Below are 12,760 nucleotides of genomic sequence, written 5' to 3' on the forward strand. Positions count from 1 at the left end.
ATACTGATCTATATATAATGATTTGATTATCGCGAAAATGTCCTTTTCTTATTTAGAGACGAGAGCTTCTTTTTGTTATTTCGACATGTACAAACTAAATAAATTTTCACGTGATCAGTGGCTTAGCGACGTAAGCATGTTGTAATTAAACAAACGCGAGAAACGCTTGGTATTAAAAACATGTGTACTCAAGTAATAGCGACGTAATAAGATTCTATTCCAGATAACAAAGTTCTCAAATTTATTATACGCAATAAAATTCGAAAATATTTCTTTATAATTTATATCGCCAGATCTTTAAATCATATAGATAAAGTGTTTCGATGATTTATAAAGGTTTTCTGAGCACTGATTTTGAAATTTTATTTTTCGTCGGTATCCAAAAATGTTTACATCTAAAATATATGATATCATGTCATTTATGCCATTAAAGAAAACTTTAGAGCGAATGATAACAACTTAATTATCATTTTTTATTAATAATACGAATACCAAATATTATGGAAAATTCTAGTTTGAAGAAGTTATTTCCTCTACAGTGGTGAGCATTTATTACGTTTGATTATTGAATGGCGTAACGTGCCGAATTTCTGTCTACATATTATTTAACGGAACACTTTTCCACAATTCGCTTCTCACACTAATTTAGATCAAGTAAATATTGCATCACGATGTGAGCTTATATAACCTTAAAACAATACAATCTATTGAATTTTCGTCAGAGAGTACATTTGCCAAAGTTTGCGTGACGCAACAATTTATTAAAACTTGCTATTCGCCATTTGAACAAATCTGCTGAAGTTTCATAATAAATGATTTTTAAAACCAACAATCGAACATTTCAGGGATAAAAATCCTTTGAAGTAGAAAATCAAAAAAATACAGAAAATTTGTTACTACTTGCCTCAGGGACGTTCACCGAAATTTTGGATTTTTATGACACTTAAATTTGTTTTCGACAATGAGATAACAGTTGATGAGTTAGCTTGTATTTTCTCTCACTGTAGAGTTTTCTGAGTTACTTATTTTTCAATTTTATTTAATTATTGTCCTTTTACGGCGATAAACTAAATTTTATTGTTTACTTAGACTGGCGCACTCTTTATTGTATTTAACATTAAAACCTTTATTATCAGCAGTCATTTAAAAAATGAATTACATCTCTATTCGACAAACATCATAGTATATTCTTTGCAGTCACTTTTTCGATTAATTTGACATCAAAATAGCTTTTTTTCACAGAATTCAGAAGATACTTTTGTACAGGAAGAATTACTCTCTTTTATATAGCCAATCACTGTATATGTATGAATCTTTTTGAACTAATTTTTAAGGAAAATGAATATTGTATTTTACAATAATTTTAAGCAAGTCCAATTTATTAAATTTTTGCAATTTAAATTTTAGTAAACTCTTAAGGAATTTGTATAAAATAATGTGCACCCAATACATTTTATTTCTGATTACCCCAATCCCCTCGTATTGTGCCCCGAAAATATTCAAAAAATGAAAAAAAGCAGATTTATGTAAGAATTCTGATAAATGTAAATCGTGACAATTTTATAATTTTTGAAATGAAACATACAGTTAACGGATTTTAAGAATTTTTTGTTGCTGTTTGATATATTTTGTAATTATTTAAATAACTTTCCTTTGTCTACGCAGTTTTTTCCTTGCAAATCGTAAAAAGTTATTTTCTGGAGTAATCGGATCAGTGCGTTAGCTTTTAGCAGATGCGTCAGTAAATTTTTTGTACTAAGTGATGTGTTTCGATTTCAGTTATGTTACGATGTGTGAAAATTTAGAAGAAAAATAAAAGACAGCGTTTAGATTTCATAGCGAAATATGAGCTTGAAGGTTAATTTAAAGCAGTTAACTCGCTTAGGGTTGCAAACGTTTAAAGTAAGGAAGCGGGAAGAACATAATGTTTACGTCTAAGGGAAAGCTGATATTGTAGTTTTTCTTTAATTTTAAAATATCTTATTTATTTGGTAAACAAAATGGATGTTCTTGCACCAATATTTTTTACTACGAACGAAAATCCGAAAGCAATGGTTTAGACGGCCCTGAATGTTGATATTTAGATTCCCCTAATTTTGAATCAAGGCTATTTGCAGCCAGGGCCCGAAAGTGTTCTTTTATCCAAGGTTTTCTGTACTGACCAATATGATTGATGATAACTGACAAAGCTAGGACTACAAAAGAAGAATTAAATTTTTCTTACTAAGCAAGGACTTATTACTGTATTAATGAAGAATTTGGTTAAAACTGAAACTGATATTGAGATCTCTTGAAACAAAATTAAGTTTTTTTTTTCTCCCCGATTAAAAAGTATTTTTCCAGATCACAGAAATTAAAAATTTTTCAATTTGAATATCAATTTCTGACAAAATTCAAGCACGGGAACTCTTTAATATATGAAGCTTTATTTCTCAACTACTATACATTTTAGTGATATAAGTGATATAATCTCTAAGGACTACCAATTTAAAAGTTTTTCATAAAAAACACCTCAATTACTCTTCATGACACCTATTGAATACCGCAGAAATTATTTTCATTTTTAGGTGTCAAAAGGGATATTCATTTGGGTTATTAATTGTTTATTTTTTAAATGTATGAGATAATTTTTTTATTTTAAACTTGAGTATAACAAATTATAAGTAGTTAATTTGATTTTGAATTCGAAAATGGTCTTTTCTAAATTTGAACATTTTGATTCATATTTTTAATCAGTTGTATGGGAATGAGTTATTTATTGAAGACATTTTGCTTCAGAAAAAAGGAAATTTCTTTTATTTTTTGGGTTCGAAAGAGCTCAATTTTTAATTTTAATAATTGTATTTAATCTCGAGTGTATCAATTCAACGGTTATGTTTTTCTGAACCCTGTATTAAAAATTTTACATTACATGTTGCTTTATTTGTGCTCTAGTCTTTCCAATGAGGTTTTCAGTAATATTTTTACCCCTTTCTCTTACGGCCTTAGCTATTTTTTCTTTTTTTAACCTCGGTCAATGGGGCTCGGTCAATGGGTACTAAATGAAATACGCAAAGTTTTATTGGCCGTTTTTTTTATTTAAGAAGAAGGCTCCTAACACTTACACTCAAAACTTAGGGGATGAGTAATGAAATACTTTTTTTTTCAATCCGGCGTACAAGCAGGACCAAAAGTATATTCCTGTTTGTCAAAAGACGTCTGTTTATGTATCGACGTTAGCCCCAAAAATATTTTCATGGACACTCATATTTGCAGGCTTAGGCATCATATATAGTATTAAAATTAAAATATGAAAGGCCTGTGACACAGCCAAATACCTATATTACCAACCTCACTTTATCAGTTGACTGACTATTTTTTCGAACTAATAAAAGATGTAAACAAAATAGTTCAACAAAATCGTATCCAGCGCACAACAAAGGAATCGACTATAAAGCCCATCGGCATCAGCCGTTAACGGTTTTCGTGATGTGCACAATAATCCGAACCCTGGCGGCCACAAACCGAGGCTCTTACAGCTGGTTTGTTCTCCATTGTGATTCCTTTGTTGCATGCCGGATAACATTTAGTTTAAATATTCCTTGTACATATTTTTTGAATAAATTGTGTACTTTAACGTAGTCTTCTGTCGGATCTTGCATTTATTAAAGTTTGAGACCGATATTTTATGCACAAGAAAAGTTATATGAGTTAAAAAACGTTGAGGTTTCTGAAAAAAAATGTGAAAAAGGCTACCAGTTTAAATTTAGTCAGAAATAATTTTTAGTGAAGTTCCTACCGAACTGCAGTACCTAAACGTATTATATTGTACTCTAATAAAGTTTTCAAAGTTACAGCTCGATATTTTTTTCACAAAAAAAGTTCTTAGGTTCAAACAAAGATTTAGGGAACTGAAAGTAAGGTCGGTAATATAGGTATGTGGCTGCGTCACATGCCCTTAATGATGAAGATTGTACTTTTTGAGTCTAAATTTGAGATTTTTAAACATAAATTTATTTACTTCCTACGTGACTCCAAAATTTACCTTTGGCGTGTGTGGACGTCTGTCAAAGCTTTTTCGAATAATTAATATTTTTTACTTCTTCTTAAAATAATATAACTTTATTTTCACTATAAAACTTGTTATGCGGTGCTTAAATGATGATTTTGACTGACTTTTACAATAATACAATCATTAGTTGTAGTATTATAACCCATGGACACAAAAGGGCCATGTCTGTAAACAATTACCGATAAGCAAAATCTGTCATTTATAACTGAATTTATAGATGAAAATTGGCAATTTCTTACATTCAGCTCGATATATTACGGAAATTAAACTTTTAAATTAAGTATAGCTAGCACGCTGCCGCAGGACATGGCGTACGATCACCTATACCAAAACGCTGGCGAAATGCATTCTCGTTTATTACCGTGCGCATTGTTGATCCCTCTAGGACAATCACACGGCCATTGCGGTCCAATAATGGAGCAATAACACCTGCATTGTCCCATGCATAAATTAAATTTCCTCTTTTTAGTAAAGTCGCTCCTGTTCCAAAATTCCTGTATGTTCCATTAACATGCATGTGTAACAGAATTAATGGTGGAGCGCCTGGTAGATAATGTAACAGGCTGATGCGACTAGAAACTGGTTCCTGACTTCCATCTAAATTCGGACCACGAGGTATAACGATTTGTCGTCTTCGCATGATTGGTGTTCGCGGTACTTCTGTAAATAAACAAGATGGTGAATTATAATGTTCAAATATTAATTAGAATGCTTGTAATGAATTATCGGAGAATTTCCATGAAACAATGTCAATGTGTTGAAAAAGTCAACGTTAAAGTATTATTAGACATGAATTATTATTATTACAGCAATTTAATTACAGGAATATGTAAATCAAAGACTAACGATACACCAAAATAAAAAGCAGATCTCTCGAGGGCTCCAAATTTATAAATTTATCTAAATTAAATTTAAACTCCGCGGGGTTTCAATAAATTCAATTAATTTCGTCAACTTGAAATTAGAGTATTCAAAAATTCATTACACATTGGGGTCCGCAAACAATTGAAAACTAATTGTAGTTTACTAACTGAAGGTTTACAAAAAACTGACGTCAAAGGAGCCATCAAAATGAAACAAACGAGTTTGTGCCCTATGGGAATTAAATTTTTTAACTTGAACAAAACTATGGAAATGCCGTCGGAATTGGTACATGTTTGAAATAAATCAACAAGAATTTGAGACTCAGCAATTAAAAATACTAATTCTTTTTTTTTAAATATGGACTCGAATTGCAAAATGGATCTGATTGATGCAAATAAGTGGTAAAAACCTAAAGAACAGTCCTGAATTCTTTGCGATAAAACATAAAGACATCAAAATCGAAAGCTGTTTCTGTATTTTCATGAACCTCCTTTGGTGTTCGGCCCTTCCAATTATGCTTAAATAAATAATTCTTAGGATAGATCTGCAATTTCTCAGCAAACGAAAGAAAACGTTTTATCAGTGAAGCTATTTGGTCATCGCTGGTTTTTTTAAATGATGCTGAAGTACTTTGCATTAACAACAAAGCATCAATAATGTTTAACCCTTCAGTTTTAAAATCTTCTGTCCAAATTTTGACATTAAACATAAAATTTTTAACAAAAAAAAAAGCGAGCTGATAAAATCAAAATCCAAAATTTTTTTTTAACATTTGGGAAGCGGAGGTACGTTTAATATTATTAAAATATCCGCGATTGTTTTTTATTCTTTATAAAGCATGCACAATATCTTTAAAAGCAATCCAAACAGCCTTGATTGTTTCAGCTCTAAGGGTACATCGTGTTTTAGACGAATTTTTCAATTTCAATGAATTTTGAATCCTTTTTAATTCTTGAAGCATACGCAGAAAGCTCTTCGTACTGCCATGGAAGAACACTTACAATGATTCTAAAACATTGTAAAACTCTGATCAGCCCAATCGAATTGTGTGCTGTTTCATCAAACATGTTGACCCGTGGAGCTTGATATTTTATTCACATTTACGGATTTATTTTAAATTGCTTAAATTGATCAATTCCATATCCTCGAATTTCCGAATCTCGAGAATTCGGGAATACCTCCTCCCTTTCTACGCCCCTCAATGCGTGAATACCTCTCATTCTTTTTCTTCACCTTGATTGTTACGTTGTTGACGGCTGGAGCCGAAAATTCGATCACGAACATTGTCTGTTTCTCGCAGTCAACGAGGACGAAGTTAGGTCTCGAGTGATCAATGGGGCCTATTGTTGAGGAAATGTATAGTTAGTTTCAGAAATTTTAGCACTTCTCATTCTCGGCTAATGATGACGTCCAAGAGAAGAAATTTCATGGCCTTTCAAATTCTAACTTTCATATCCTCGTTGATACGTGATATCAAGGTTTGTACAACTTGTATAGTAATGCGAGAACAAATAACCTAGATGATTTTAGAGAGGATATGGCTAACCAAACCTGTTTAATATATCTAGTCGTTTGGAAACAAAAAAGGGCAGTTAATTTATACAGAAATTCCATATAAGAGTTATCTAAAAAACCAAAATTCTCAGATCATACTGGAACTTTAACAAACTTTAGTCCTACATAGGATAACACTTTACAGAAAAAAAAATTGCCACCTTGAAACATATTTACGAGGTTAAGGAGGTGAAACTTTCGATTTGTGCAGTGACTATCGATTTCCCCGATATGCGATTTTTTCAATATCAGTTGAACGAAAGTTTTTCCAGTTCAGTTTCGATGGGATTCTTCACGCTCGTTTACTTGATTTAAAAATTTTTTTAAATATATATTGTAAGGTAGACAATTGTCGCCCCTTTTCAACACAAAACCTTATACACTAGGCCGCGGGCCGGGCCCATCATCAAGACGTTATATAACGCGCAGTCGCACCATATCCACCCACACAAAAGACCAATGAGGAGGGGATCCGCGAGAGGAAAGACGTTAAAAGAAAAAGAATGCTCTGCCTCAAGCGGGCATTGGCGGGCTTACTGATGAACAAAGGAGTTCCGGGTCAAACAGGACACAGGACTAGGAGTTTTACTTCTAGCATTCCCTACGAAGACTTAAATTTACAAGTCCGAGCCTAAACGTCTCAAGGTGATGCAAATCCTCGACAATTTAAGAAAAAAACCTCATTTTTATAATTGAAAATATTTCGACTTTAGATAAACTTTTTAGATAACTCCTCCAAAAATAGATTTTAGAATATACAGAGTGTTTGAAAACATTACAGACGAAGAATATAGGATTATAACAAATCGATTCTTTGTGTGTCTAAAAACTACATAGTAAGTCTCTTCATTTCTTCTCTCGAGTTTACCCTAAGTATTTTAGATACTCTCCTATAGTGAGAATCTTTCAATATTTCTTTTTAAAATTTTGAAGACAGTTTCTTTTTCTTTAATTGGCAAGCTTAAAAGAGAGCCTAATTCCTTTCCTTAAAGGCCTTAAGATTAATAAGTAAGCAGACTGTATTGTCCGCCTTGAAAAAAACCACTGGAGATTTTTGAGCGCTCAACAGGAAAGTAAAAAAATTTGTTAGAATATTTTTAAAATAGGTGTAAATCCAAATTTAAAAGTTTATAGCAAACACATTCTGGTTTAAAACGAAAAATTCCACGGAAGCTTTCATGGAGAAAAGTATAAGATATCTATCTATATCTACACTATCTATACCACTAAATGCCAAAAATTTACTGAATGATATATTTACCAAAAGAATCAAGGACGACAGCTAAGGCTAGAACCAGAGAACACGTAAAAATCCTCATTTTTTCTGGTAAAGGTAGGAAGTCGCTTTTTAGAGAATTTCTGGAAAAATATTACAATACGAAAATTTTTCACTCTACGCAATGTATTATTGTATATAGTCGACAAGAAGAAACTTATTGTTTTAGAAAATTTAATTTTATAAATTCCTTTTTTGTCTCTCTAGGAGGAAGACAGTAAAATTCAGATAGATTAAATTGAATGATGATATAATGTTGAAGATTATAAGATCCTATGTTATCTTATCAGTTATGTTTGACTTACGTGACACGTGCAAGATAACCGTCCAGCCTTGTAAAAATATCACATAAAATTGTGTTTACCTTATAGACTCATGAATTAAGCTTTCCAAAAACAGCTGCGATACGCAAATTAACCAATTATGACTTTATCAGTACAATTAACATAGTTTTCGGATTGATGGCTTTCCAATCAATTCTAAAAGAAATTTAATTTTTTAAATTACGTCAATCAATTTTAAATGATTTATCTCTTCTAGAATTATATGGATTTTTTTTGCAAAATATCTTGATTACACTAAAAACTTATATTTTAATCAAAATGGTTGTTTTAGAAGCTAAATTATTCATCATTATTTGGTTAAGAAACAGAAAGCGAAAGCTGATACATTTCCCAATCATTTAAACCAATTAAAATATGATTTCGGATGTGAGCAATAATTGAGCACACTGCATAATAAATCAATAACTAAATTGTTATACGTAACGCACACATATTCATAAGTATTAAAAGTTTTTTTTACAAAATGAAATACTTTTATCACATTTAATTTTGTATTTAAAATTTTCAGTTACATTGTTACTTTGGCAATCGCGATTAATGAGAATTATTATGTGAGATTAGTTCTTAGCAATACATTTCTATGTATAAAATGAGAATGTAACGGTAAAATTCGAAGCGATATTTGTTAGGTAGAAAATAATGAGAAGAATCAGGGCCGTAACTATAGGCTACTGTCGTAGGGGCCTGTGCAAAGATGGAAGACCGCAAGATGGCACCATTACACAAATTGAATTTCAATTTTGAAGATTTGCATCTGAGTAGTCTTAAGCTTTAAAAAAGACGTAGAAGTAATAGTTCTTGAATTTTTGATGGTTTTAAAGATCGAGGATTGATTCCTCATTCTTATGTTATTCTTCCTTATTCTACAAGTCAAAAGTTTTTATTTCGAAATTTTCCGAGTGTAAGAAATAATAATTGCAAATCATCAATAAGGTAAATATTTACGATTCAAAGTTTAAAAAATTTCAAAAGAAACAATTTAAAATATTTGAATTTTGGAAAAAGAACTGAAAATCATTAATTTTTTAAGATTTATATTATAAAAGCATGAAATTGTGAACATTTTTTACAGCATTTAGATTTTAAACATTTTTATAACCTTGAAATAAAAAATTCTTGCATTTTGTACAATAAGGGTGACAATTCTGATAGATTCTTTGAAAAGATTCAGTTTTCTCGGGTCGTAAGTAAATGAATTTTAGTTAATAAGACACATTTTACCGAATTTCGTAAATTTCACGTTTATAAAAATGAGTTTATATTATTGTATTGCTATACACCAGAACAGCGGTTAAGGGATTCCTAGAACAGTGAGTATTTCATTTTATTGTGTTTTATAATTGAGGAATAAACAACTTGTGAAGCACAATTTTATTTTCTTATTTTCAGCTATTTTCCAAATCTGTGAAAACAACGAAATGTCCAAAAATACAAACCAGTCAGTTTTCTATTAATTCCAAGGAAGAGCAGGCTTTTTTAATTGTTATTGTATAGCTTAAATCTGCTAACGATGCAGTTGTAGACAGCGCCGCATGCTTTCTTACAAACTGTATATTTCCGCCAATTTTCAATTATTCGATCTAAATATTTCTAAAAATCTTCCTTTAAAAGTAAAGAACAAACCTCTCAATGAAAGTTCTTTCAACGTTAAAGTTCAATCCATACTTTTCTTCGCAGAAGCTAAAAAAATATGCTCACTGTCAGATCTCCACTTACAAATAATTATTAATAAACGATTTGCAATTTTAACTTTTTTATTTACTTTGTAAGCATCTCTAGCGCATAATACACATACATACCAAATGTCAAACATATTCAATAATAGTTGTCTGATTAGAGACGATTTATGTTTTAAAAAATAATTAAATCAGGCAACAATTTTTCTTCCCTTGTTCAATTTTATTATAAAAAACATTCGTCCGAATGAAAACTTGTAGTGAAAAAAAAGTTTCATCTTGTCATTCGCTAAAAGCTGATGTTTTTTTAATTTAATTTTTTCAACTATAAAATTTGAATATCACAAGACGTTTCGGCAATACTTTTTCGCAATTTTGAGCGCGCGACCCAGTCTTTGATACAGACTGTAACCTAATGCTTCTTTTGATAACAACTTCAATAAATTATTTAATTAATATAATTGGAAATTTATCTTACTGATAATTAGCTTTAAAAAATCGTTTGATTGCATATTTTTACTCATTATCTCGTTGGAAGTAAAAACTTTTCTTATTGTGCAACACTTTTTTGTCAATTATTTTCAGTGTACAAAACAATATTCCAATTTTTAAAAACAACTGTATTAACTTTAAATGTTAAAAATTGTTGTTATAACAACGGCAATAAATTGTTCTATGAATAATAAGTTGAAAAATTTGGAAAATAATTTAGTTACAATTATGTACCGTTCCAATAGCAGATCCATCCTTCCCAAGCATCAGATTCTCCGTAAGAATATCCTCATAAACAAAGCACATTGCACAAATTACATGACTTTAATGCAAAATTAGCTCTCAAAATAGCTCTTTACAAAATCGTTATTATTTTCTTGCTAATTAGTACCATATGAACTCGCACTTTCTCAAAGACATTCATGTACCGAGAATTGCATAAAAAAAACTAAACACTTATACCCCATTATTCCTGATTACCACCAAAAAGATCTTGATAAATTTTCAATCTAAAAGCCCCAAAACTTAATCATAAAGCATAAAAAATGCGAAAAATGTGGTTTTTATTTTTTAAAAAAGCACAAAATTTGACATTTATGACACTTTCCCTATGCGTTTGAATAATTTTCGGCCCAAAAGTACAGCCAGCGCCTCCCTTGATGGCCGGTCAATATTTCAGTCACTTCCTTTTCATAGTGCCACTGCTCTGAATTTGTGTAACATAACCTCAATTATCTTTTCCCAAACATTAATCGCCAAATATACTGGGAAGTCGCCTCGAACGCCGACAAGGAAGATTAAACCTCAGAGACCGTTGGCCAAGGCCAACCTTGCTTTAAAGCCAACCGCGCAAGCAAGAGGATATTTGATTCACAAAAATAAATTATATTTAAAAACTTAAATAAACTTGTGGAAATCCGTACGTGATTAAGAAAGTGACACATAGAGAACAGAACTGGAGAGGGTTTCCAGAAGAAATGAATGCAAAAGCACTGATGTCAACGCGAAAGTTAAAAATTTCAAAGAGTCGGTGGAATTTTGTTTAAGAGTGATTTTATTTTTAAATTGGTAGGCAGAGTGGATTTTGCTATACTTTCGGAAATAGTAGAACGACTGGCCCTTGCCTTTCTCGTTCAGTGCTCTCAATTTTGAGAACTTTTTGAACTGCACTTGCGTCGCGCCGACAACCCGATTAGTTATTCAATTGCGAAGGAGAATCTTTAAGAATAAAAACGGAAGAATTATTAACAAGACAATATATTTCACTTTATTTTATATAATCATGTAGCACCCATTTAAAAAATATCCTATTCAATGTCAGAATTCGAGAATATTGGCGAGAAAAGTGGACCAATTGATTAGTAACTGAAATGACTCCAAAATTATGTATAGCTAGCACGCTGCCGCAGGACCAGGAATACGATCACCTATACCGAAACGCTGGCGAAAAGTATTCTCGTTTAGTACCATGCGAATTGTTAATCCCTCTAAGACAATCATACGGCCATTGCGGTCCACTAATGGATCAATAACACCTGCATTGTTCCATCCATATATTAAATTTCCTCTTTTTAATAAAGTAGCAGATTCTTCAAAATTTCTGTATGTTCCATTAACATGAATTTTTAACAGACTTAATGGTGGAACGCCTGGTGGGTAGTGTAACAAACTGATACACCTGGAAACTGGTTCCTGACTTCCATCTAAATTTGGACCGTGTCGTACTACGATTTGTCGTCTTCGTATGATTGGTGTTCGCGGTAGTTCTGTAAATAAAAAAATTTTTAATTATAATGTTGTAATATCAATTAGAACGTCTATTCATAGGGAAACGCTTAAAGTGCTATGGAATAACAATGTCGGGCTAGCGAAACCTTCATGTTTCTGAAGGACACGAAGCGACCGAGAAATGAGAGCTCATTGCATCCATCTCGAAAGTTCCTCAACATGTTTTTGGGACGCAGCTATAACTTTGATGTTACGACCAAGTTATGACCCAACTACTTAAAATTTGCTGAACATAAGGACAATTATTAAATATAATAATTCCCGTTTGGCTTCTTCTTGATTATTACGTTGTCGTTGACCGGGGCCACGAATTCGATCACGAATATAGTTTGTTTCTCGGAGTCAACGAGGACGAACTTAGGCCTTTATTGTTCTTTAGGCCTTTATTGTTCTTTAGGCCTTTATTGTTTTTAGGCCTTTATTGTTCTCGTTCTAGACTAGTGATGACGTTTAAGGTGACAAATGTCAAGGCGTTTCAAATTCTAACTTTCGCATCATCGTTGACATGTTCTATCTATGTTTATACAACGTGCACATTAATGCGACAAAAAAAAACTCAGCTGATTTCAAAAAGCACATGGCCAACCGAGCCTGTTTAATAGATCTAATCGTTTGGAAACGGAAAAGGGGAGCTAATTAATACAAATATTCCAAATAAGAGCCACATAAAAAAAAACGAAATACTCCAATCGGTTTTGCGAGTACGATCGATTTC

At 31.7% G+C, this 12,760-nt stretch overlaps 2 protein-coding genes across 2 annotated transcripts in view; both read right to left on the reverse strand.

Moving 5' to 3' along the window:
- Window positions 1–3,056: 3,056 nt before the first annotated feature.
- On the reverse strand, window positions 3,057–7,952 carry LOC117169163. The gene is made up of 2 exons (XM_033355379.1): window positions 7,731–7,952; window positions 3,057–4,711 (listed from the first exon to the last, which is right to left on the reverse strand). The coding sequence occupies exons 1-2, from the start codon at window positions 7,786–7,788 to the stop codon at window positions 4,338–4,340; spliced, it is 432 nt and encodes a 143-aa protein (XP_033211270.1). The 5' UTR covers window positions 7,789–7,952; the 3' UTR covers window positions 3,057–4,337.
- A 3,604-nt stretch (window positions 7,953–11,556) lies between these two features.
- Window positions 11,557–12,760, reverse strand: part of LOC117169675 — a 3,103-nt gene continuing 1,899 nt past the window's right edge. Inside the window, exon 2 of the mRNA XM_033356159.1 lies at window positions 11,557–12,023. Coding sequence (XP_033212050.1) covers window positions 11,650–12,023 — 374 coding nt within the window. The 3' untranslated portion in view covers window positions 11,557–11,649. The remainder of the gene's footprint in view (window positions 12,024–12,760) is intronic.

Source organism: Belonocnema kinseyi, chromosome 3, assembly GCF_010883055.1.
Source record: "Belonocnema kinseyi isolate 2016_QV_RU_SX_M_011 chromosome 3, B_treatae_v1, whole genome shotgun sequence".
Taxonomy (NCBI): Eukaryota; Metazoa; Arthropoda; class Insecta; order Hymenoptera; family Cynipidae; genus Belonocnema; species Belonocnema kinseyi.

Bases quoted from the DNA above. Each gene is read 5' to 3' on its own strand.
- LOC117169163 (XM_033355379.1), bottom strand. From the start codon at position 7,788: ATGAGGATTTTTACGTGTTCTCTGGTTCTAGCCTTAGCTGTCGTCCTT. The intron at 4,712-7,730 runs GTAAATATATCA...GTTTATTTACAG, and splicing joins TGTCGTCCTTGATTCTTTTG to AAGTACCGCGAACACCAATC.